This window comes from Ambystoma mexicanum, chromosome 3q (genome assembly GCF_040938575.1).
Source record: "Ambystoma mexicanum isolate Mex_15411 chromosome 3q, UKY_AmexF1_1, whole genome shotgun sequence".
NCBI classification, from domain to species: Eukaryota; Metazoa; Chordata; class Amphibia; order Caudata; family Ambystomatidae; genus Ambystoma; species Ambystoma mexicanum.
The window spans coordinates 917532-944438 of NC_090926.1; the positions used below are offsets into that span (position 1 = coordinate 917532).

The window sequence follows — 26907 nt, forward strand, 5'->3', positions numbered from 1 at the left end:
GCCTAGAGACTGGGACCTGTCTCCATCTGCGTGAGATTAGGTCATTGATCGTTCCCATTGACTCGGCGCAACCAACCTTGCAACCTGTCATGAGCCTCAACCCTTGTGCACTCGAAATCCTGCTGGCTTGCCACCCCAGTCACTTCTGCTGCTGACAGAGCCCTGAAGACTTGCAGATCCCAAAGCACTTAACCAAGTGCCTCCCCCTACGCAGAACCTTAAACTCTGAACACTACTCGTGCAACATCCAACCCTAATTGTAGAGGACTGCCCTAAAAAGACCAAACGAGGAGAACCACTAGATTCAAGCGTTGAGCACTGCTTGCAGATGAGCCTAAAAAATACCTTCCAGAAGGCTAGGTATCGGAATGTTCGACAGTGCTTGGAGGGGACTGAGCAGTTCCATACACGTTTTATTGCCCCTCCTCATTTCTAACTGCAACATCAGAGCCATATCCTACTTGAGAAACCCAATTATGCCTGTCAACTCTGGGAGACCTTTGGAGTGATTGAGCAGAGGACGATCTAGCTGCCCCTAGGGGCATCCCATATGAACAGCGACTATACTGAGCCCTGATTAACCTAAAACCCTGCATGATTGTGTTGTAGATACTAACTAATGGGGCCACCTGGATGTCTAATAGTTCAGTCTGCTTTGACACAGGGTTTAAATATGCTGTGAGCTATTTAGCTCCTGGATAAGAGTCTGGTTAGCTTGACATCAACAACTACCAGGAGCTGCTTTTGGCTCTGCAAGCTAACTGGTGCCACACAAATGTACCTAGCTGACGTTCACTCTGTCTGGGATTTTGCATTAGTAAACCTCGACAAGACCTGCAAAGCATGGATGGTAATCTGTTCTAGCCACTAAGTTGTTGTTGCATCTCGTTTGGAAGATAGACTTGGAGCATGTTATGCATTAGCACCCATTCTGCAGCAACATCAGCCGAGAGAAAGGGTGAGCAAGGTCGCTTCACAGAGAAAGATGTGTCAGCATGGAGAAAAATGCTTTAGCAATAAAGGGACGGTAACTGAGAGCAATACAGTAATGGATGTAATGGGAGAGGTATGACAAAGATGGGGAAAGTGACAAAGATGGGGAAAGACTAAATGAGAGCAGCAAGATGGAAGAACGGATAGGAAAAAGGTGTGGAATAAATTAAAGGGAAATCAATTTAAAGTGAACTTAAAAGTGAAGATGTGTACAGTAACGTAGCTTGGGGCAGAGGATTTAACTAACCGCACAAGACCAAGCAATCCCGCAATAGAAATGGGGTGCAAGGCATTTGTATTTTTGAATGCATGTCACAGTTTGGAAAATTCTGTCATCTTTCAGGTAGACCATTTATGAGACTGAATGTTAACTGAATATTAATGGCTCCTGGGCCACAATGGTTGACCCCTTGTCAGACGAAACGTTCCTGCACCATGAATTTCAATTTCGAACCAAGCCCTTTTGATGTAGGCTTTGTTAATTGAATGAGAATCCGAGTGTGGGCTGCCTTTGTAAACCTATAGCCTTTCGCAGGGCCTAACTGCCAACTGATGATGTATTTTTCTCACCCCTCCTGCCCAAACTTTCCCCTCACAGAAATGCTTCAGTTTGTCAGCAACCAGGTTGATGACTTTCCAGAACTGTTTGAGGAGCAACTCTGCCCCACATTCCAGGCAACAGATGGTACGACGGATACGGCCATGCCTCAAGCGTACTGCGCAGGGCAGCAGCAGCAGCAGCCTTATCCCCCACTCTCTCTGAAGTCCCAGGCAACGCCGTCTGCAGTCAAAGTCCCGCCAGCAGCTACACCGCCACAACGCACTACCCCGACTCTCCAGCCTCGCCCCCTGATCCAACCGCAGCTCCAACAGCAGACCATGATGATCGCACCGGCTTTCTGCACTGCCACCCAAACTCGCTTCATCCAGCAGCCGGTGATATACCAGAATGCATCTGGTGGTTTCTCAGGTAAGTTGTAACTGTGTAGTTCATGCTTTTTCCATCATAGAAGAGACTGTGAGAGCATGTGAAATGAAACCCATTGGAGTGCAATGAGATTCTCTTGGCTATTGAACTGAGTACATACCGTTCGTCCTAAGACTCTCTCCCCCACTTATGAATTTGCCCAGTTGTCACCTGATGTTTACTGTTGCTATCTGCATTGTGCTTGTTTTTCGTTGCAGTGCTCCAGCCCCAAGTTCAGAGCATAATGACTCCGTCCCAGGTGCAATCTCTTGCCATCCAGCAACAGATGCAGACTATGCAAGGCCAGCGCCTGTTGATGCAGGCCAACGGCACAATACAGACTCTTGCACCCTCTGCTGCCGGCACCATCCAGACTCTCGCCCCTGCCACCGTTCAGACCATGACGCAGCAGGTACAACAGGTTCCGGTACGTATGTGTGTCTGAGAGAAGTTTGATCTTGGGACAGGGCTTAACCAATATCTGGGGCAGAATTAAAAGTGCAATGTAACACATTAGGATAATGGACCGTTAATACAATTGTTACCAAACCAGCTTACCATTGATCTTTTCAAGCATCCTGCAAACCTCTCCCACCTTCTCTCCGCTGTGCATTAATGTGTGTATGTACGTGCTGGGATTTATATATCCTGAAATGGGACACTGCACAAAAAACAGGTACGATAATATGGGTACAATTAACAATTGGAAGGTTATACTGTCAAGGGTAAACCTGAAGCTATATAGGGTCAGGGAAGAAATGGTGCACCCAGTCTTCACTAAAATGCTAATGTGGTGGATCTGTGGCTGAATCTCTATTCTGTGGGTTTTCACCCAATGTGACCTTCCTAATTGCACTTTTGGATCGCTGGGCCCTCCTCGGCGGTTCCCTTTCTTGCCTCCTTCTGCTATAAGATGAAGCAAGGTCGGTTCCATTTTAATCCCCTCATAAGAACTTAGTCATTAAGCAACCCCCACACCCCCAACATTTGTTCTGCCCTTTTCTCTGCAAATGTTGACAAGCATTCGAAATTAACGATGAATGTAAATGTTCGTTTTTTTTCTTCTTTTTTAACGTTTGTTTATTGGCATTTTCAATTGTAACAGTAAACTCCCCCTCCACCTCCTCAACATTACCCTCTTCACCCTCCTGCCCCCCCCCCAACACACCTCAACGCTGGTAGGTGTGGGGCCAGGTTTAGACATAGGATTGTCTGTGTGCTTTTCAGATAATTACAAAAATGCGCAGTCTTTGTGGGCAGTAGGGTTCTCGAAGGTCATCGTGTAAGAAGGGAAAAACCTGTTCCCAGTCTGTCAAAAATTTGGAGCTATCCCCCTGTAAGGGAGTAAGTGATCCATTCTAGTGCCACAAAGTACTAAACTTTAGGTATCCAGTCTTGCTCACTGGGAGGTTCCTTCGCTCTCCCAGTACTGCGCAATTACCAGTACATTGCAGTACATCGCATCTGGATGGAAGTATGAATGTTAGCATACTCCACACTTAAATGAAATTGTGAATGCCACCAAGTGTTTGGGAATCGTGATCACTAGCCTGCCTCACATCTAGATAGAATATTGAAGGTTAGCAAGTGCCACACTCGGATGGAATAGTGAATGATAGCAAGCATCACACCTAGACATAACTGCAAGGACAGCAATGCCAATTAACCGATCCACTAACAATTTCACCCCTCTGCATACACCTCTCAAACTCTAACCAAACACAACCACAAGTCTACAACACAGCAATCCGCACAAACGTCATTACACTGCAACAACAAAACAAACCACACATAGACTCGCACAACAGCACACGATGACTACCAACCATAAAACGGGCCAAGCCCAGTCAACGGACCCACCGGGCTGAGGCTGCCAACAGCACATCACTGCTCTCTTGCACTTTTCCATCTTATTCCCACTAACTCACCCCCCGCCTTCCCTTTTTCAGAGCCGCCAGGAGACCACTCCAGTGGTGATAGGTGGTGATAGTGCACGGTACAAATATCCTCTAACATTAACAGTACTGCAGCCAACCTTAAAATTGCATAAGCTATCCTGCTAGGTTTCGGTCATGACCTGCATTCTGGGTCCCCAAGCCCTAGTATACATTCCTTGATACCCCTCTGGACCTGGGTGCCAAATAGTGTCCATAGGACCGTTAATGATTTTCAAAAACTACGTCCCCTTCGGGCAGCTCCACCAGATGTGACCCCCCCCAAAACCACCAGACCGCTGCATTCACTCCAGCCATCTTTTGAAGTTTTCCCACTAATTGAGTGTAGTCGTGCCGGCGTATGGTGCCATTGGGTCATGAGCTTTGGGATGTCCCGCCATAAGTGTTCCCAGTCCTCTTAAGTCTATGGCCTCCCCGACTGCCCAGTCCCATCTAATCATGTATGAGTTCTGTAAGCTGGGTGTACTGTCTGCTAGGAGTTTGTAAATGTTGGAGACTATTTTCTTCACGCCGGGTTACTAGTGAGGTACTTTTCAAAGCAAGTAAGTGGTGTGGTTGCAGCTGCCTTGGTAGCGGGGGCCAGTAGCCGAGGTCTTAGCTGCAGATATTGTCGCTTTCCCCCAGTCCCATCTGTTTTGCACAGTTCAAATGAGTTGACCTGTAGACCCTGAAACATGTCCCGCATTTTCTTTTTTTTAATTCTTTATTTAAGCCCGAGCCACAGTGCATATATTTCAGCCATTACTGTTACATATTCTTATATGTAATTGGCACCGGCATACAGTTTAACATTTTAACTTTTTGAAAAATATATAAACCATAAAACATTATTCTGTATTTTCGATCTCTTCCATACCCCCTCAAACTCCCCCTACCAAGATGGGTAGGGTTATTTAATAGTTCAGTGGTGATTGGAGGATTAGGCCACTCTGAAGGGGTGTGTAGTAAAATCGTGCCCTATAACGTTTCTTCTCTCCTAAGCTCTCCTTCAGTTGTATGCACTGAGGAAGGGTGACCATTCCATTTCTCTCTAGGGCGAAAGGTCCTGTAGTGCCCCTGTATTATTCTCCATGTCATAGATCTCTCTGGCTTTTCGGGCCCACATTCCTTCGGTTTGGAGTTTTTCAGTTTTCCACCAAATGGCAAGACACACCCTCGCTGCCAATAGTAGAAAGTGTGGCATGTGTGTGAGATATTCCCAGCGCCCATCCACCTCTTCCAACCCAAATAAAATTAGCAAATGGTTGCAATTTCTTTAAATTCCTGCCAGACTTTTTACCCATCTCAAGACCTCCGTCCTGAAGTTCTGAACTTTTGGGCAGGCCCACCACATGTGCCAGTAATCTGCTCTTTATCCACACCCTCTCCAGCCCAATGGGCTCGATCACTGAATTTTAGAACGGTGGACCGGGTTGTATTGCCACCTGTAGAGGGGTTTTAGCCCGTGTAATTTGTACTGACAGGAGATTGAATTTCTGTGGGCATTAGAGCAAAGACTCCTCCACTGGCCGTCATGGATACATCTACCCAGGTCCCTTTCCCACCTTTACCCGAGGGCTTCCCTCGCGTCTGGCCTCTCGCTCAGTAGTGCTTTATACATTCGGGAGATCAGACCCTTCAAGGATGCGGGCTTGCTCAGTATTCGCTTCAGTGGTGTTAATTCCCTCTGTGTTGTCCCCCCACTAAATTGACATCAGGACTTCCTTTAGTTGCAGGTAGTGAAAAACTGACATGGGCCCTATGTTGAGTCTTTCTTCCAGTGAGATACAGGTGCTGCCCTTCACCATCTGTCCCACCCTTTCCAGGCCCGCCTCAAACCACTTCTGGAAGTGCTGTGGCTCTTTAATGTTATCCCTAATCGGGGATGCCCATAAATGATTCAGCGAGGATGGCCATGTTGTGATTCCCTTCATTTCATGCATGTTCCACCATAATTTTAGCAGTGGACCAAGTATTCTGTGGTCTAGGACTTTCCGTGGGACTGTTGATTTTGGGGCCCACAACCAATCCCCTATTGTCACAGGTCTCCACAAGTGGTTTTCCATTTCCACCCATTGTTTGTCCCTCTCAAGTGCTGAACTGTGCTGCCCGATAGTGTGTACATGTATGGCAGACTCGTCCACCCCCCACCATCTCTTTGGTACGCATTAGGGTGGAGTATGCTACTCTCTGCTTCTTCCTTTGCCATATAATTCTGTTGATTTTGCGCCTCAGTTCTGTAAAATGGTTCCCTGGTATGGCTATTGGTAACCTCTAGTAGAGATAAAGGACCCTGGGGACCAGAGTCCTAAGTGGGCAGCCTTGTCGGGTTCCTCGCTCTAGGCAGAATTCCCTGGATGTGCTCCCGTTGACCGTTACCCTTTCTGTCAGGGTTTTGTAGATCGCCTCTACCCTTTTCAAAAACAATTTCCCCAAACCTGTTTTTAAGTGTTGTGAAGAGGAACCCCAACTCTACTCAATCTAAGGCTTTCTCCAAATAGTGGCTAAGCAGCACATGCCCCCCCCCTCCCTCTCTTCTATCCTGGAGTGTTTAATATCCAAGGTTTTGAGCATTGCTTCTGCTCCCTGCCTACCCTTCACAATGCCCACTTGATCTGGGTGTATTAGGCGGGGCAGGATTTCCTCCAGTCGGGTAGCTGGGGTTCTAGTATATAATTTCACATCTGTGTTTAATAGGGGGATGGGCCGATATGATTTGCAGTCAGCGGGATATTTGCCGCTTCACTACGATCGGCACCCTTTCGAATAATGGCGGGACTCGCCCCGATTACCATTATGTGGTTGAACAGTTTGGCTAAGTGGGGGTGGGGTGGGTGGTTCAGACTTCCCGAGCACCTTTTGTAGAGTCCCATGGTGTAACCATCCTCTCCTGGCCCCCCCACCCCCCGCTGCTAATCTAGCTATGGCAGCCCGTACCTCATCGGACGTGAAGGCGGTCTCTAGGAACGCCCTTTCATCCGGGCGCAGCTGCGTCAGCTCTACCTGGTCTAGGTATGGCTCCATCCCTGTGTGGTCTCCCTTTCCTTCACTGCTATACAGCTCTTCATAGTATCCTGCAAAATGGTCTGCCGCCTCTTCCGGGGTTGTGGCCCAGTGACCCGCTACTCCCTGCACACGCTCACCCATCTGTCCGCTCACTGCTCCCTCAGTCTGGCTGCCAATAGGGCATCTGCTTTATCCCCCCTCTCATAGAACTTTTGCTTCAGAAATATCTGTTTCCTGATTGTGTCTCCCAGTCCCAGTGACCTCAGTTCTTCTTTTCTGTTTGAGAGCCTCTAGTTCCCCCTCTTCATACATCCCTTCACAGGGTAATCTGCCTTCCATATCAAGGTTTTTCAGTGCAGATCTTATCTTCCTGTAGCTTTCGTTCCTGCTTCTTTCTAGCCCCTTCGCTTATCAGAGGCCCCCTACATGTGGCCTTACCCGCTTCCCAGAGTGTGTTCTCCCCTACCTCCCAATTGTTTTTTACTTAGAAATACTCCTCTTCCAGCGCTCCATGCAGCCGCTACGCATAGAGTGGGTCCCGCCAGAGGAAGTCATTGCATCGCCAGCCTGAACCCTTTTTCATTAATGCCCCTTATGTCGAGGTACATGGTGACAATGTTGTGGTCTGATCAGCCCACCGGTCGAATAGTGCTGCTCCTAACTCGCGATGCGTGGTCCCTGTCTAACAAAAGGTAGTCTATCCTGGTGAAGGTTGCATGCACTCCCGAAAAGAATGTGTAGATCTTTTGGTCTGGGTGTGTCACACTCCACACGTCTATTGGGCCTCTGACCTATAGGCATTTTCTAAAGCCACCCCTTTTGCCCCTTTGCACAAGCCCTGGTTGTTGGTATCTTGTCGTTTCTGTCTAGTTGCACCTCCGCCCCACGAGTTAAAGACCTCCCCAATTATGACTGCTCCCGCTCAATATTATAGATCATGCCTCCTCGTTCAATGCGTTTTGGCCTGGGTTGGGGGTATATACGGAGGCGAATATAACACATGCCCCTTCCAATGTTCCTTGGACTAGTAGTAGCCTCCCCCCATCAGGGACATTTCGTCAGGCTCGACAAGGCAGAGCCGCCTATGCAGCACTAAACCCACCCTGCCCCTCTTTTATGTGGCCAGATGCCCAGTAGGCATGTCCCCTCCCTCCTCCTCTCAGGGGTCTCTCTTCTCCAGCTCTGTGTTGTCTCCTGCAGAAACAAAATATCCAGGGATGCTTTCTCGTGCTACCAGCATCCTTTTAGGCGGGGAGTTGAGCCCTTTAACATTCAGGGTGCCTAACTGCAGGAGGCATTCTCCCGCCAGTTGTCTCCTCATTCCCGCCATCCCCAGTTTAGGGCTTTTCGGCTCTCCACTCTCCCCTCCTTTTTCTTCTGTATTGATCTGTTCCCATCCTCTCACCACCTCTTGATTTTCACCCATCTGTCCCCCCCCCTTGTTCCCACCCCGTTAAAAATAAATTAAAATAAAAGGAAAACACCAGAAAAAGAAATATTGAGTGAAACAACCATGTCACACCCTAATGAGTCGCCCTCCTCAAACTGAGGGCCACCAGGTAAGGACTCCTCGCTCAGAATCATGCAAGCTTTCTACCTGCTTGCCCACCCCTTCACACAAACCATTCTGCCTGGGCCTTTTGAGGCCATTGTTTAGAGTCTGGTCCGTTTTGTGTGTGAAAGATCATTTAGTTTTGCATATTTTGTGCCTCGATGGCCAGTCATGGGATGCAGTTTTACTAGACGTATGTGGGCCTGACATGACTGTCAGCGCCCTTGTCCCGGTGTCTTCTGTAAGGTGTCGTAGGACCTGCTTCACCTTCTGGCGTGGTGACCTATATTCTTCACCTCCATTTTCGAAGAGCAGTGCAAAGGGGCATGCCCATCTGTATCAGATCCATTTGTCCATGAGCCATGATGTGAGCGGCCTCCATTCCCTTCGTCGCCCCAAGGTAAAGCTTGACAGGTCCTGGAACAACTTCACTTTGGATCCTTGCTATTCAACTTCCTGCATCTGTTTTTCTCTGAATAGGCTCTCCGCTTTCTCTTTGTAGTGGAGACATTTCACCACAATGGAGCATGGCCCACCACTGAATGCTCTTTCTCCTCTGCAAGCTCCTTCCATTTGGACTATTTTCCCTCCTCCTGCTTGGTAGAGGAGCTTCACAATGTCCTGTAAGTTCTTCTCAACCTGGGTGGGTGTTTCCCCTTCCGTTTCTGTCAGGCCAATTATGCATAGGTTGGATCTTCCCTCTCTATTTTCTAGGTCATCAAGGTTTAGGGCAACCTCTTCTCTGAGTTCTATGTCGGTCGCTCTTGCATTTAATCTCGTCTCCAAAAGATCCGCTTTTAACTGGTCTGCTCCAGATTTTCCATCTTCCCTCGTAGTTCAGAGATGGATGTTTGAATATCTGTATGCAGAGCTCTTATTTTGGACTTGATACATGCAGTCTTCCTTAATTGTGGCATCCCCCATTGTTCTCACGAGTTCCTGGGTCACCAGTGTTGAAGTGTCTATTTGTTTTCTAAATTTTTCCCTGAATGGGCAGCCCGTTGCATTCCTGGGTACCTACGATTGGCCTTTATGGGCTTGTCCCTTTTGCTTCGTGGCTTGGCTGCTACCGCCCTGTCAGCTATTGTTCCCGGGGGTCTGTCCTTGCTCCTGCAGCAGTCCGTTGGTCTTAATGTGTCTTAATGTGTCCCCAGTGTGCAAGGGGAATGCCCCTACCCTCTTTATTGGGCTGCTGGGGGTGAAGGGGAGGGGGCAGTGGTATTCCTCCTCTTCTTTTCAGCCCGTGATAGTCCATCTCAGTGCTCACCCCCTGCCCCCCCCCCCCGCAGATTTGCCCTTTCACACCGTTGCTTTTCCGGGAGATCACCCCAACGCACGTGTGGCACCTTGGTAGGCTCTTGCCGCCAACTTGTGAGGCAGGACTGGGTTTACAGCTGCACTGGGTTCTGGGCGCTTGATTCTCACCTTCTGTGTAGCTGGTGCTGGTCCAATAATGCTGCGTTGTGGCTCTGCTTTCTGCCTCGTGTGTCTCTAGTGCTCTCCTGTTCTCTCCGGACCTTGTTCTCCTTCCCCTGTGCCTTGTCGGAAAGGCACTGCGCCGCCCTTGCACCTGTCATGCACCCCTGTTCCACAGCGCCGGCTTGTCGGGTGCTGCTCCTCGCTGCTAGCTGTAGGCAGCCCACGAGGCTTAGGGAATTGCAGGTATTTCCTGCTCCGTGGCAGTGTCCTGTTGCTTTCTTGTCCTTCGCCGAGTGCCCGCTTTTCCATTTTGCGCTGCTTGAAGGCGCGACCGTTAGGCTGTCTTTGGTGTGGGCCCCGTTTCTTTCCTCAACGTGGCTCCTTGATGAGCTTGCTTGCTGATTCAAAGCTTGCCCGTCATGCACCACCTTTTCTGTCGCTGTTTGGGTCCGGGTGGGTGGCAACATATGTGCTTTCTCCTCCTTTTTATTCAGCGGGTTACGGAGACGAGAGTCAGGCGGCCATTACCATCTGCGTTCCCTGGTGGTCTCCATGTCCCCAGTTTTTTAGCATCCCATGACATTCCAGCTAGAGAAGGTGCCCCGCAGTAGGCCTGGGAAGAATTGTGGGTGGTGAAAGAGTGGAGTGAAGGGGGACGAGAATGAGGTGATGCTGTGAGCGCTGCCCTATCCCAGGTGTTGCCTAGCAGCCACGCAATGTGTACATTCTGTGGTCTGTCCCCCTAGTTGAGCTATAGGCTCTCCCCCGGGGGGTCCCAGTTACTGCCCTGTCCATGTGCACCCAGATCTTTTCAGGGTTCCCAGTAAACCAATCTTTGATTATCCTCTGTTGAGCCGCCTTGTGATATAGCGAGAAATTTGGGAGACGCTGAGGATTTCAGACTTTGAAATATTGACATTCAGCCCTGCTACTGCCCCAAATGCCTCTCTCCCTCATTACACCCGGGAGGGTGCGATTGGGTTCTGTAATTGAGAGGAGCATATCGTCTGCGAATGCCATCACTTTGTGGTACTCCCTTCTGAAAGGAATCCCCCGAATTGACCCTGCAGCTCTAATCTTACTTAAGGAAGGTTCTAGGTGGACTGCGTAGAGGATGGGGGGGGGAAGGGGCAGTCCTACTTGGCACCCTGGCTGGAATGGACCAGGAGAGTTGGCCAGTGATCACAATCCAAACAGTCCCGTTACTATAATTGACCCGAATCTTGTGCAAAAAGGATATCCCAAACCCCATAATTTCCATCGTGCGGAACAGAAAAGACCACTCCACGTGATCAAATGCTTTTTCTGCATCTAGGGATAGAAGGACCGCTGTCGTTTCTTTCTTGGTTTTCTCTGTGAGATGGCAGACCCTCGGTATGTTATGAAATGCTTGCCTCCACTTAATAGACCATGATCGGTCTGGGTGAATTATTTTGGGAAGTACCTCCTCCAGCCTTTTCGCTAGGATTTTCGTATATAGTTTAGCGTTGATGTTAGAGCGATAGGTCTGTAAGACCCACACAACAAGGGATCTTTGGCTGGTTTCGGGAAGAGTACTAGTTTTGCTTCTTCCATCGTGGCAGTAATGGGGTCAGGGTTTTTAGTTTGTTACTCTGGGGGCCAGTTGCTTTTGGTGGCCAGTTGCTTTTGTAAGGCTTTATGAAATACGGCTGGGTAGCTGTCCGGGCCAGGGGATTTATTGAGCGGGAGATCCCCTATAGCCCTGAGCATCTCCGATGTGGAGTCGCATGCAGGTACTCCTCTTGCAGAGATTGATCGGGGCAATCAGATGAGTATAGGGAGGACTAAAAAGGCTGTTTATTGCTTGATGATGTCTTGTGTTGTCATGACCTTGGCCCCCTGGGAGGTTGTAAGTCACTGGATTACCTCTGACGCTGCCTTTTGATTCAACTGCTGTGCTAACAACCTGTCGGCCTTATTTGCTTTTATATAATAATTTTGCCGCAGGCATAGCAGCCCTTTCACAGCTTTTTTAGTGTGTAGGCGATCGGGCTTACCCCGACGGCCCTGGTATCTTTTGCGGAGCTTCATCCCCCCGCATCAGTTTCCATTTTGCTTACATCTTGGAGTTCTAGCTCTAGATCTGTTTCCAGCGCCCTGGTTTGTCCCACCCTTGCTGCTCGCATCACTTTCAAGTCTCCCGGAAAAGTCACTTTGAAGGCATCCCAGAGACTCTTCTCTGATGCCTCCTAGGAAGTGTGAAGTGCAAAAAAATCCTCAATTTGGCCTCCATGTGTTCCCTCAATACTGTTGATTAGAAGCTCCCGGGGGGATGACCAACTCCAGAGGCCCTGATTCGCCAACAGCAAATCCTAATGTGGGAGGCATGGTCTGAGAGGTGGATGGTGCCTATGTGCAACTCCTTAACATTACCCACCAAGGCCTTTTTGTTGCCAGTGCTCGGTTGGTGGGACAGCTCAGAGACGGAGCTCTCACGCTCGCGTCTAGGTGCTGCCCATTGCCAACTTGGAATCATGTTTGTTTTTTATCGAAGTTTCCTCTCTTTTGATTACTCACTTTAATCATTTTTAGTTGGATAAACTGGAAAAATTATCTACTTAACAATGAAGCCCTTCCTGCATTGGTTAGTCCACTTTACATTGGTGTCCGGTTGTTAAGCTCAAATGGTATATAGTAGCCTGACTGGGGTAGATGGGGGGGCTTAACAATGAAGCAAGAAGGCCATTACAGATGTGGAAAGGAGGAAGGCAGTATAGAGGTTTCATGGGGCCTGGAGAAATACTTTTGGAATTCCCAGCTGAGACCGGAAAGAGAAGGGCCCTCCTGTCTCAAGTAATGCCAGAACCACTTTGGGACAGTCCCTACAGCCATGTGTGTGTGTGCAACAAATAGCTGAGCATATAGGCAAAACTGCTCGTGCCACACAGGCCTCATACCAGGAGGCCAGACACCCAAATTGAGAGCGGCCAGGTTTCACTGTGCCGCAATTAAAAGCAGAAATCATTTGAAGACACAAAGGAGGAGTTCCTACTGCTCCACTAGGTCAGGCTTTGGATTTCCTGCATGGCGTAGAAAACTCGATTTTGGATTTTCCTTGTAGGGATCCTGCACCATGCTTGGAATCTAACAAGAATTTGGTGGACGCTTTGAAAACGAGTTAGAACCTGTTTCAGCTTGTTATATCGGGCATGATGGGCTAAGTGTTTGATCGTGGATCTTTTTTGCCTTGAGTTTATCGGAACAAATTAACCTTTTGCTGTTCAGTATGTGTGTGTGTGTGTCTGTGTTAGAGAATTTTGTTTAACTATGCTGTGTCTTGAATTGCAGTAGTTGTTATTATGCAAATACTGCAGTGTGAGCCATGTACATAGTTGGGCCATTGAAGTGTTTAAAGCACCTTTCATTTATTTCGCACTGTCAGCAATGTTTCCATTTGCGAGAATGTTTTAGAATTGTTAATGATTGGTTATGTGTGGATTATAAAACCAATAGGGATAATAGGAAAACAAGATGCCGTTTCAATTTCAGAACACTGTATAAATCCTCCTAGATACATTGGCCAAAAAGATCACTTTTTGATTGTCTACTTGACAATGGGTGGACAAAGTGTGCAAACTGAAGGATGAGTCGTGACAACTAAAGTTATTGTTACTTTAGAGAAGTAGTTAGATGTGCTTTCCTAAGATTGGTAATGGTTAAGTTTGTGATAGTTAACCGTCTGTAAGAAATTTGTTCACATGTGAGCAATGAGGATTGACTACAAAAGGGCAGTGGGTTTACCCTTACCGAGACTATTTTAATTTACATTTTAACCTCTGATATCAGCTCAGTTTTTGGCCGTCTTGCCTACCCTTATTTCCAGTCGCAAACGTTCAAAACGAAACTTCTTTCGGATTGAGTTGGTGCATATCAATGCAGAATGCTGTAATAATTCAGTGTAACAGAAAATCCTAACAAAGCAAACCTTACTTTCACACTTAATCTTTTCATTTCGTTTCGGACTGAACTACTAGATGCAAATTGCTGCTTTATAAAGTGCAAAATCTGTGTGCATGCACATTACTTGTCCTCCGCCATGGGCTGTTCATTCGTATTCCATAAAAGAAATGTACAATTTCTAATCCACAGTGTGCAAAACGATAGATGCCAGGGAGAAATTCGTCAAGTCATGACATTAACGACCGCTCGTTGGCTATGGTTGAAATGACCATGGTTAGCTGCTCCCTAAACGTGCGTTTCTTCTCCTTCCTGAAGAATAGATGTTTTTTTCACTCTGGGCAACATATTACTGTGCATGGTGCGCTTTTGTAGTATTGCGAGTATACTGTAGTAATTCGGTTTGCTGTTCATGCAGAGCATTCATCCAATCCGCTTTTTTTTCTTCATGACCTGCACTGTATACTACACACGGATGAATGCTCCTGTTCTTCCTCTTCAACTCTGCTCCCCTGGCTTGCTCCTTCTCTTTTTCTTAGCACATTATTATATAAGGTACCTTGCATTCCTTGACCACATGGGCACAACGGCTCATTACTGACTGGTTTTACTCCCATTCTAAAATCATTCTCTCACATGCACAGTGCAAACCAGCACAAGGCAGACTGGGCTGCTGTGTGTGAAGGTAGGCACTTTAAACAGGGGCGGCAGATTGGGTTTCCTGCCAACCCTTACATATTTGGGTTTCCTGCCAACCCCTGCATATTTGGGTGAATGATCTCAGTTTTCTCTGGTCTTCTGTTCACTTTGCCCATATTTGTAGAGAAAATATCCCCAATTACTCCTGCCAGCTCGCCAGCAGAAGGGGAAATGTGTGCACTGTAGATGCAGGGCTGGTGTAGGTTCTATTGGAAGGGTTGAAGCAGGCAGATTGACAATTGAACATAGTAGGGTACCCTGCAGCTTGAAAGCTTCCTATAATGGTCTGCTGGTTCAGGGATGCTTCACTGCATGTCATAATTATCCTCCTCCCTTCCCTAGTAAGCCATGGACTGCTCCAACAGAGACGGAACAGCACAACCAAGTATAATTAGTAGAAGTACCTGTGACACTTTCTGCCGCACCGCACCGCCGTACTACAGCCATCGTAAACAAGTGCTTGTTGTGGAGATGTGTATTCACACTGCAGGTCAAATCTTCAATTTCCAGAAGAAGCAAACTGTTTTTCGTCTTCAGTGGTTGATACATTGCATCACCTGTCCTGTGAAGCAGGGTATCCAATACTATGTAAAACAATACAATTATTAGTTGGTTATTTTAGTATGGCCAGTTCACAGTTCATTAATCTATACCTTGTAGCAGAACCATCTTGGCGATGGGTGTGGAGGTTCTATTTTAAGTGGCCGTGCTTATGAGCGCAGAAGCATTCCATGGTATGTGAGGAGAAAAGTGTCATCCTGCTGTCCCTTCATGAGAAAAATGTAACCTCTGTGCAACATGATCTTTAGGACTGTCAATATTATGCAAGAATGTGACCTTTTTGTATTTGTGTTGTACCGATCCACAGTAATATCACCTTCAGTGCCTCCAATTCAGAGAGTTTCCGGAACGCCCTTTTGTTGACCTTATCCTGCTGTCTCTACTTCACCATTGGCGGGACAGCCTGCTTTCACAGGTGGGCTGGAATGCTAGATCCAAACGACATGCTGCCACTTTGAGAACCTTTCTTTACACTATGCAGGTCACAGGTGGGCCTGTGTCCCATCGTGTGCCTACCCCACTCTCTGCCCTCACCAACTGTTACACCTTAGTTTGGCCCCCTTTCTGTGAGTTTTCATCCTGCGAGTACATGTGCATTGTGCGGTGGTATTCACCTCCAATCACTGCAGGACAATCTCTTCTACATATCCCAAATCAGTGTGGTACCAAAGATGGCAGAAGCAAAATGGAGGTATCTTTATAGGTACCTGCATTTGAGGAGTCGGTGGGTACACTAGTTGAAGCTTGCACATCCAGATTCAGGGCCTTCATGAGGGTCAACCCTCTAGACGTCTTTGTTTGTGAGAACCCTTGGCTGGAAGATGGATGTACCCACTGGTGGATATGCACCTTTTACTTTCGTGTCGGACCATTTGTTCAAAACTGACATTGTGGCTATGGCACCGAAGATTTCTAAAACACGGGTACCAGTATGAACAGGCATTCAAGATTGTGGGCTGATGAGGCTGCTGCCAAAAGCCCTCCTTAATTCAATCTCTACCCGATCAAAGGCTTTTTCGGCATCCAGCGGAAGTGAATAAGCCTGGTTTCCGCCCGACTTGTCCACTTAGTGCAGAACCCTCCTAATGTTGTCCGCAGGGCCTCTTCCCCAGATAAACCGTGATTGGTCTGGGTCTACAATTGTCGGCATCAACTTTCCGAGCCTGCCCGTTAAAATTGTAGTGATTTTTTTTATTTTATTTTTATCCACTTTATCTTTATTGAAAGTTTTCAACCAGAGATGAACAAAACAGATTCCACCTAACAGCTATTCCCCCCTACCCCCACTTCTCGAACCCACACCTCCCCCCTCCCCACTCCCCCCAAACCCCAGGTTGTCCAGGCCCCCAAAAATCACCAGTGCAAAGAGCAATGAGTATGGTCACAAAACACAAAACACAATAGTACAGAAGGTCCAGCTGGCCACAGGGGCCCCATATCTTCTAAGACCCAGGGTTCTCAGTAACTGTCACAATTTTCCCTCCCCAGTGTCCATACAAGTAATCACAATGCAAATCACAGTTTCAAGGCTTCAGTCTGCATTCAGAATAACCACAGTCCATTCCTGCAGAAAGGAGGGCATAGAATAATTGACAATGACAGCAAGTTTCTCGTATGTAAAGATGGAAATAAGCTTGGTGAACCACTCCGACTTAGAAGGCGCTATAGGGCTTTTCCACTTCTGAGCCAGAGCCAATTGCCCCGCCCTCAGCATGGCCCCCATTGCCTTCGAGAAGGAACCCACCTCTTTATCGGGCAAAGGAGTGCCCAGAAGAATCTACAGTGGATGCAAGGAAGGACAAGTCCCCAGAATGTCTTTTATCCAGCTAAGGACCTCTGCCCAATAGCGGCAGATAACCGGGCATTCCCACCACATGTGAAACCAGGTACCTTTATTGGCACACTGCCTGGGGCACCATGGGGAAACTTCCCTAAACATCCTAGAGAGGGCTGCCGGAGGACAATGCCAGGAGTGTAACGCCTTTTAAAATTGTGATCATTTTTTAATCTAGATTTAAGAGGGCTATTGTTCTGTAGGAGGAGCACTGCCTGGGGTCCTTACCCGGCTTGGGTATGAGACCTGGGCCTCCTTCATGGTTTCTGAAAGACTTCCCCCCTCGCGGATGGCGTTCAAAACATTCACCAGTGGCTTTTCCAGAAGTTGGGCGAGTGTTTTATAAAAGGTGGTGGAAAATTCATCTGGGCCAGGAGATTAGTTTTGTTTCAAGGTTCTTATAGCCTGGATCATCTCTTGGAGGGGGGTTCGGGGGACAGTCGGGAAGTCAAGAAGATCCCTATCCTGCTGTGAGATTTGTTTCAAGTCGATCCCATTAAGGTAGCAACTTGGTCCTGGTGGTCTGGCTTGGTCGAGGTGTACAGTGATCTATAGTAGTCCTAGAACAACTACCTCTTTTTAGCTTAATTGCCCCATTATTTGCCCTGGGTATCGGTCAAGGTTTGTAGAAATGAGCGGCTGGCCTGTTGTCTGTGAAGATGGACGACCATACTCGCTGGTACATTGCCCTGCTCATTGTACCTGTGCTGCAGGCCGTACAGAGTGTGCTCCGCCCTTTGTGACCTAAGGAACCTTAAGGAACCTAAGCTGCCACTTTGTTGTGGCGAGTGATTTGAAGTTCTTGCTGGTCGGGGATTCACTACATCTCTTGTCTGCTTCTTTTTTTTTAGTTCTTGTAAGAGTCGCTGTTCTTCCAGGCCCCATAGCCACTTAAATGCGACTGCATTAGAGATTATATTGCCTCGAGCTACTCCCTTAAGGGCATCCATCCTAATGATTTCCATGAGTTGCCATTCGGTTTGTTTAAAAAAAAAAAATAAATACATTTTTATATATATATATATATTTTTTTTTTATTAACATTCCCTGCTTCCCTCCTTTAGTTCTGGTAGACCCATTGGATCCCATTAAAAAAACATGGGGGGGGGGGGGGAGGGCATTGTCCATTGTCGCTGCGTGTGGCGCCCCGCCCAGTTCCTGAATTGTACAGTGAGTGCGCTGGTCTGCTAGGGTCATGGCTCTATTTCTCCGGTCAGGGCTAATCTAGTCAATTCAGATGATATTAAAATATAATCTATCCTGGAGGCCGATGCATGGACGTGGGCAGTGTAGTTGTAAGCTCTATCCTTGGGGTGATGTGCATGCCATTTATTGACCAGGTTAAGATCATGAAGTCGGTCTTAGTTTTTGGGAGGCCGCCGCTATCGCTGAGTAGGTGGCCTGTGACAATCTGTCCTGGGCTCCATCATGACCATATTCATGTCTCAAGATGAAGCAGACTGACCACAAAAGTGATGGGTGGAAGGTTTCGAATGAATCTAAACCACTGGCAATTGCTCTGGGCAACCTTCCACACCACCGTTTTTTAGCCCGTCTGCGCCATTGCAAAAGGGGACCAGCCATGTGCAAATCAGTCAGCAACTGCCGCCACCGAAGGCAGCAGCCCAGTCCGAACTGCTAGGCCAGGTCCCCTCTGCAGAGAAAACCAAGCAACCCCAGACATGTTTCGGCCTTGTTGGACCTCCTCAGTGAGGTGCAGCCTGGTTCCCTGTGGCGCAGCGAGCAAGGGACCCACGTCTGGGCATACCCTCTCTCACAAGGAGAAACAAACTGACCACAAAAGTGATGGGTGGAAGGTTTCAAATGAATCTAAACCACTGGCAATTGCTATGGGCAACCTTCCACACCACCGTGGGTCCCTTGCTTGCTGCGCCACAGGGAACCAGGCTGCACCTCACTGAGGAGGTCCAACAAGGCCGAAACATGTCTGGGGTTGCTTGGTTTTCTGTGCAGGGGGACCTGGCCTAGCAGATCGGGCTGGGCTGCTGCCTTCGGTGGCGGCAGTTGCTGACTGATTTGCACATGGCTGGTCCCCTTTTGCAATGGCGCAGACGGGCTAAGAAACTGTGGTGTGGAAGGTTGCCCAGAGCAATTGCCAGTGGTTTAGATTAATTCGAAACCTTCCACCCATCATTTTTGTGGTCAGTCGAGATGAAGCAGGTCACCCCGACCATACTCCCCTACCGCTTCCAGAATTTGTAACATAAGAGCTTCCTTAGTCACCAGCTTCCCTTGCAGGGACCCAACCACTATGACATACCTCTCCTCACCCTCCTTATTTTTAACGAGCATGAAGCCCAGGTCGCTATGAATCAAGATGGCCACCCGAGCTCGTTTTCAGTTTGCTGATGCATGAAATTGATGCAGATATAATCTGTTAAGCAGTCTACATTGGCCCCCAGCCAGCAAATGTCTCCTGAAGGGCGACTAGGTTCCCTAAATAGTTGTCCGCTTATTAGGGGTATGCAGGCCCTGTGTTTTCAATGTAGCAACATGAATCACCATCTCAGCAGTATTGGATGACCCTTATCACAAGGATGCTTACTGACATTCCTACTAGGGTAACCCTTTTGGACCACCTCCCCTCCCCCCTAACCTGGCTGTCTCAACAAGTATACGCCTCATCCCCTGTAAGTAGTACTAACAATCCCAATGCAGTTAACTCCCAGTACTCCCCTAATATTCCCCCGAAGTGACTGCAGTGGAGATATTCCCCCTCCCTGTCCCCCAAATCAATGCATGCATACTGCATGTTCACTCAACGTAAAACCTTGGCGACAATCCGCATTGAGGCCTCCCGGGCCAACAAATAGAGATAATTTACAGCACATCCCTGAGCACCAAAGGCGGGTCTGGAATCAAGCCTAGCATCCTCTCTGCCTCAAGCCCGCTGGGCCTCTGGAAAACAATATCCACACAAAGAGAGGGTGTCGCTGGTCAGGTAGCTTTTTACCTCTATGTATTGTGTTCCAAGCTCCCCTGTTGGGCTATATCACTCTGAGGCGCTGCCCCTGGCCGGGCAGTCTTGGAGATCTGAAAGTCCAGCAGCCGTGCACCTTCTTCAGCCGAGAGGGCCGTATGCACCTCGTCTCCCATCTTGAATTGCAAGCCATAGGGGTAGGTCCACCGGTAGGTACCTCACCTCTTGGCGTCTCAGTTCCTCTGTAACCAGTTTCATCTTCTTCCTCTTCTGGATCATAGGTTGGGACACATCCTGGAATGCCTGTAACATTGAGCGATGGAACTGGATTCGATTGACCTTTTTCGCTTCCCCCAGGACACTCTTTTGATTTTATAGTCCTAAAACTTCACGTCTATATCTCTAGGGGGCAGTCTGGTGTATTACTCTTGTGGCCAATCCTATGAGCACTGTCGATCTTAATCGGGGCCAGGGCCCCCTCTGGCAGAAGTTGCTGGAATAGTTGCCTAATGCATCCCTCAATGTTGTCACCTTTCGCCCCTTCCTTAAGAAATTTGATGCACCGGTTTTCTCTCCTTGCCCTGTTCTCCAGGTAGTCACACATGGCCCTCAGTCCCTCTTGATCTTCTTTTAGGGCAGCTACGACCCCACGCCTTAGTTCTTCCTCCATCTTTGTCCTTGATCGTTCAGTGTGGTCAACTCTGTCTCCCGAGTGCTCTTATCTCTCTCCTTAGTTCGCGGGCAGAGTCTGCCATCTCCTTACGGAGGTCCAAGATCTCGGAGTGCAGGGATTCCTTAATGTTCCTTTTCAGAGTTTCATGTGAGTGGGTAAACCAATCTGGTATGAGTTGCGGTGTAGCAGGTTTTGGCTGCTGCCCCCCCCCTCTCCCTCTCATTCCTCCTCCATCTCATCTTGCAGTAGCTTTTTAGTTGGGGGTGCCATATATGACTGGATATCGCTGTTCCTGCCCTTCTTGCCGTATTTGGGTATCTCCCCAGTGCTTCTATGTACTTACTAGGGCACCCTCACACCACCAACTGCACTCCTCGATTTGCTGTTGGACAGCTCCTGTGGTGGACTTGTGTTACCCAGTCCTTGTGAAGTCTCAAAGTGTAATGAGATCTTCTCAGATGTCCCACTCTACCTCAAGTCGTGATGGCATGACCGGCAGATCCCTCTTAGTCAACCTCCTCCTAAGTGCCCTCCAGGTGCAACACCCAAGCAGCAATGTAGGGGCTTGCAGACTCCAAAGAGCAGAACCCTCCCTCCCTCCTCTGTGCACTGGGCCCTCGGGTGGCAGGAGATGCGCTCTTTCCTCAGACTTTATTCAGCTGGCCCAGTACCCACCATTATGGGAACCCCCATGCGCCCTGCAGGCTCCCATCTAGATTGCACAGGCAGTTGCCAGGAAGAGGAAGCGTAGCAGTTGGTTCACCACTGCTATTTATTACATGTCCGGCCTGTAGCCTCCTTCCGTTGGCCAGTCCCTGTGGGTTTGCCCATTTCTATTCACCATGCTGATAGCGCTGGCATTGTGTTTGGCTCAGCAGATCATATGCCCCGGGGGCCTCAGGAAGATGAGGAAGGCCATGTGGTGCGGTGCAGACAGTTTGGTGCGGGCAGGGCTCTCCTCGGCACTGCAGTGGCTCCTCAGATTCCCGCCGGAGCCCCCGCCCAGAGCTTCTCCGTCGGGGAGAAGCTGTCCGGTAGGCAGCAGGGCCTTCCTCTGACTGCCGCCACCCACCGGGGCCCAGCTCCATTGTATTAAGTCCCAGCCGGCAAGGCCCACAGCGCAGCAGCAGGGGGAGTGGAGAGGGGAGCCTGCAGGCAGCTCCCTCACCTCTCTCTCTCGATCGCCAGCCACTTACAGTTCCGCTGGCCCGCCTCGCCACCCTGCTGGTTCATTGCCACCAGCTCGCCTTCAGGGTCTTGGTGCGGGATTGCCGGCTGTCCCGGTAGCAGCAGTCCGCTTCACCCGCTGCTCCTCCTGATGTGCGGGCACGGAGAGATCGGGCAGTCCCCGCAGCCGCCCCCTGCAATAGGAGCATTTTTCAGGGTCTCAACCAGGCTAATCAGCTGCCAATATCGGCGCACTTTGGATCGGTGGACAGAGAGGGCTGGGGGCTCGCGTCTCACCTCTCCGCCATCTTGGCCACACCCCCACACATACTTATTTTGAATGCGTTTACTTGCCCACAACAAAGCTACACAATTCACCGTTCACTTTTCTAGCTCCAGTTACATGTTACTGCCTGGAATTAACCCATCCCATTCTCTCGTTTGAATGCTTCTAACTACAAGCACTGTAGCACTTTTATCACATATTCAATTCTTTCAAAGAGACGTGTTCTAGTAACTTAAACACTTTTAGAACACTCTTGCATCACATTTGTTACACCAGGACTTAATTGCTGCTTCAAAACCTGAATAGCCAGACTAAGAAAAAACACCCAGAAAAGCTGTCGAGGGATTTATATACAAGCTACATAAGCATGCATGTCTAAACTATATTACAACTTCATCAGGAATGAATCCTGCCACAATCCAAGCCATAAACTGACCTCCAGCTTGAGTACTGAGAGACAAAGCAAAGACGAGGCGTGCAGCCATATGCTCATGTGGTACACATATTGTTGTAATGTAAATGTAAATTCAAATGTGACTGGATTTTATGCGGGTGTCTGAAAGCGAACAGGTGATAGGAGGGGTGATGGGTAGAAAGCTCTGCCCCGTTGATGTGAATGGATGCCAACACTTTTGCCTTTATAAAATGTGACTGTGTAGGGTTGCAACAAGTAACATCAATAAACTGTGATAGTGTGAACGTTGTTGTCACGTGAATAATGTTAAATGTAATGTTGAACAGAATGTGAATCGCCAGTATAAACCAGTGGCTCCTGAATAAATGGCCTACACGGACACCAGAGCCTACTTATCCAGTGGACAAAATTGCTTCAGAAACGTGTTGTCCCTCTCAAACAACTTGTCTCGAGCGTCGGGCAGTAGGATTTCCATATCCCTGCGGGCAGCGAGATAACCATAAAGAGGAACACATGATTGCCCATGTCTATGCTAATCCCAATTTACATTCCCGTCCATTCATTAATTTTCAATCCTTCCTCAAAAAAAGCCTCCTGGGATCTTTGTGCTAGCTCTCTCGAGCAGTAACATCAAACTTTGGCCTGCTAGTGTTATTTCTTAAGTAGTCTGCCGTGTTAATAGCTTAATTACATCTACAAATGTACTACTAATGTGTCTTAAAATGTGCCTAGTGCAGCCTAATTTGTAACTCTTCCTTGAACTTAAGTCCAGTCAAAACAAGCATTCACAAAGTCAACCGGTTTTGCTTGTATATAGGTATTAGATAGCAGTGACTGGCGAATGCCTATCATATGCCCAGGTAATAATTGTCTAGCTGTTCCCATTTTATCGCCAGGTAGTACCTGGCAAATGCCCACCCGATGCCTACACAAAAGCCAATAATGTTGGCTTTGCCAATGCTTTTTTACTCTATGGTCCTTTGGCAGCACATATGGCTATTAGAACAGGGATGGTTTTTAAGCCTCCCTTTTTGGCCGTAGGGTGGTTGATTGGTGGGAGCTGTGTGTTTAAACTCCAACAGTGGTGCAACTCGATTTACAGCATTGGTGCTGCATTAGGGCTAATGTACCAGGCTGGGAGCCGTTAGGGTAGTAATGTATTCGGTCCTGTTCTGTGTCGTTTTGTTTTGTGTCTTTTCTTTTTTTTTATGGACACCAGGAGGCAGGTCTAAAATGGATGTTGTGCAAACATGGGCTTGCTCTGTGTCCAGGCATGCACCTTAGACTGGAACCTAGCCCTAGACGGGACAATACTATGTGTGTGGATCTAATTGTTTAGTGGTTTTAAGGGCTGCCCTTTGTGTGATTGGAAAGCTGACCATTCCATGTGTGAATAGCAAGATATAGGGGAGACCCTGACCGTTCCTCAACTCTGCTGGGATTTTAGTAGGTTTACTTTCCTGTTGCTGAACGATTTATATCATGAAGCATTGCTGTTCCTTTTTGAGGACCAAGGCTTGCCATCCTGGCTGTGGCCTGTCTCCCTTCCTTACTTCAGAATTTTAATTTTGGCTGCTGGACATCCTCCGTGGGCTATTCTTAGTCTCCTGGTCCTCACTGAATGGAATGGATGTCCTTAGCTAGGACTGTTTCTGGTCAGATTTTAGTCTACCAGTTGTGCCCTCTTGGTTAAGGTGCCTCAAGATAGGAAACTTCTGTCATCCACAAGTGTGGTGGAGCACCACTATCCCACCTCTGCTCTTCTTTTGGGCAATCTTAGGTTGCCTCTACTGTTGCCCACGTCATAAGACATTTTTATGTTTGCATGCTGCTCTGTTTTGTCCCTTGAGCTGCTAAATCCACTTGGTCAAGTTCCTTCCCTGCTATTGCTTTTACACCTGGGTGGCGAGTCATGCATCTCCCTTGTTTGGGTTGTCGTTGGTCCGGAATTCGGGTTTTTCGGTGACCGGATCCGTAACTCGATCTGAAATGGAAGATTCTTACTCTTCTGCATGTTTTGCTGTTCCCAAATCACTTTCTCTGAAACCGGTGCCGTGGGTATTACATTTGTCTTTCCGGGCTGGTGACTTATTCCTCGAGCCAGCATTCAGGGCTTCCTTGGGTTCAACGGTTTCCGCAGGGCCCCTGCTGTCTAGTTTATCCACTGGGCCGAATCCTGCTTGGCTTCCTTTCATCCTGGGGCTTCTGTATCAAACCTCGACCTGGAGCTGCTACTCCTCGAGAGGATCTCCTCTGGCGTCCCCAGGGGTTGGTTGCCTTCTTCTCCGCCCCTGTGGGGTAGAACTCGCCTGAATTTTTATCCATAACTGTGGCTCAGCCTATAGACTTAATTTAATTAGTTCCTATGGGGAACTTTTGAACCACTTGGAAAGCTTCTGTGAAGTGATTTGGAAGGCACTTTGCCGTACATGGATATTTTTTCTTGGTCTCTCTTGGGTCCCAGGGGTTTTAGGCCAAGAGTGTGGAATTTTATTTTCTACTCCTGATTTTATAAGAACTTTTTCCCCTCGAAAACGTTTTATTTGTATTGAGCAAGAAGAAAGTAAACCAGTGGCTCGTTACTTATCAGAAATGCAAATGCCAATAGATTTCAAAAGTTGTTGACGCCTAAATACCAAGAAATAACCACCCCTCCCTTCCCAAACAATAATCCCTTCGGCATGTTGTATAGACTGTAGCAAAACCTCTGATACCTTACACAGAACATAAATCAAATGAGCACTCTTCTCCATGAGGTCAGATACCAATGTCAGAGGTTCATGGCTCTCAGTCTGGCTGGGAAGGTTAATAATCCAAACTTGCTGTTTGCAATGTCCAAAAAGGAGGACCATGTGCTCAGAACTGAATCCTTCAATCTCTTAAGAGTCGCTGTGTTCTCTTCCATTGGTTATAAAAAAATCTGGCATATACTTGCAAAGTAAAGCTAAAGGTGGGGGGATGGTTCCGCCCATGGAGTGGTTACAGTTTGTTTGCTGCAATCTGCTGAGGCAGCAGTTGGCCTATGTTTGTGGGAGTGGGAGAGTAGCCTTCCCTCGTAACTCCCAGGAGGAAAAGCAATTTTATTATTTATTTATTTATTCGTATTTGTTAAGCGCACAGAATCAGCCCTGAGGCATCGTGGCGCTGGTTACGGAGATAGTGCTGGTTACAGGAAAAGCGCGACTTAGTTACAGCATAGCAATGGGTCATAAGGAATCTCCCCGCCTATTATAGCTTTGACCTCACCTCCCACCAGAATTGTCTTAGTTTGGGGCAAGACCAGAATCTATGTAGGAATGTCCCTTCCTGTCTAAAACCCCCTGCAACACATTTTCTCTGCCTTTTGCTTGCAAACAGAGTCTGAATGGTGTCCTATGCAAGCAGTAGATTAATTTCAGTTGGGACTGAGTGAGTGCCTAACTCTTGAGGATTTCTCTCATGCTTTGTCGGCTAACTGACAATCCAGCTCCATATACCAACCTTCCTTAAATGATTCAATATCCCTAACCTTCAAGGAGATTAGTCTTGTAAATTTTGGAAATCGACCATTTACAAAATCTGCTTCTTCTATTTTAGTTACTAAGCAGTTAACCCTTCCTGCAAAATATACTCAAATTTGTGAGGAATAGAAGTTTAGGTACTGGCAGCTTTGGCACCAGATACTCCACCCATCAGATAAAGGTTAAATGATGGGTGGAGTAACTGGTGCCAAAGCTGCCAGTACCTAAACCTCTCTTCCTCACAAATTTGAGTATATTTTGCAATCCTTGACAGGCTTGAGCTCCTCTCTTAGAAATATGCCCCCACCCCTTAGCCCATGTGCCAAGCTTTGGAAGCCTCATCTGGGAGTCCAGGAACAAATCAATCCTATTATCGGCATAAATGGGGACAGAAATGAGGATGAGGTGCTGTCCAGGGTTTTGGTAATTATATCCATTGCTTCCAAAGTAGCTATCAACAATGCACTTAAAGTAGAGATTGGAGGTCTCCATCTCCTGGGGAGCCAGGCTTGTGATCAAATGTTAAATGCTTTGTTCCATAAACAACCATTCCATCTCCAAAAAAAGACTTGCATCCATACAAATAGAATTTGTGGCAGGGATGCCAAAAAGTATTTCAGGATCTGCCATTTGCCCACCCAAACAATCTCCACCATTTCCTGCCATTTCTTGAGTTCCTTATAGGGATATTGTATAGGAATCGATTGGATACAGTACAGGATCCTCGGTAGGATATACATTTTTATCACAGCTATTCGGCATAACCTTGGAGTATATTCTTTTTTTGGTTCACTAATGGCAAACATGCTACCCTCGCTCACGACTAAGATGCTGTGACTGATGATGTCCAATTTGAATTTAATAGATAACTGGAGGACACTCCAACCCGATACATGCGCATACTACTTCTGCACTCACAAAACATACACCCGAATCGACCACTTAATCAAGGGAAGAGAACATGTGCATCTTTTCATTGAGGCAACATACCTAGGCAGAACCCTATCCCGCTGACTGCATTGCTCCAAAGACCTTGCCCGCG

The 26907-nt window shown here is 47.8% G+C and overlaps 1 protein-coding gene across 1 annotated transcript in view; it reads left to right on the forward strand.

The window, feature by feature from the left end:
• LOC138582000 (sterol regulatory element-binding protein 2-like) overlaps nt 1–26907 on the forward strand; it is a 401726-nt gene that overhangs the window by 69662 nt on the left and 305157 nt on the right. Inside the window, exons 2-3 of the mRNA XM_069652893.1 lie at nt 1592–1963; nt 2179–2387. Of these exons, the coding sequence (XP_069508994.1) occupies nt 1592–1963; nt 2179–2387 (581 nt within the window). The remainder of the gene's footprint in view (nt 1–1591; nt 1964–2178; nt 2388–26907) is intronic.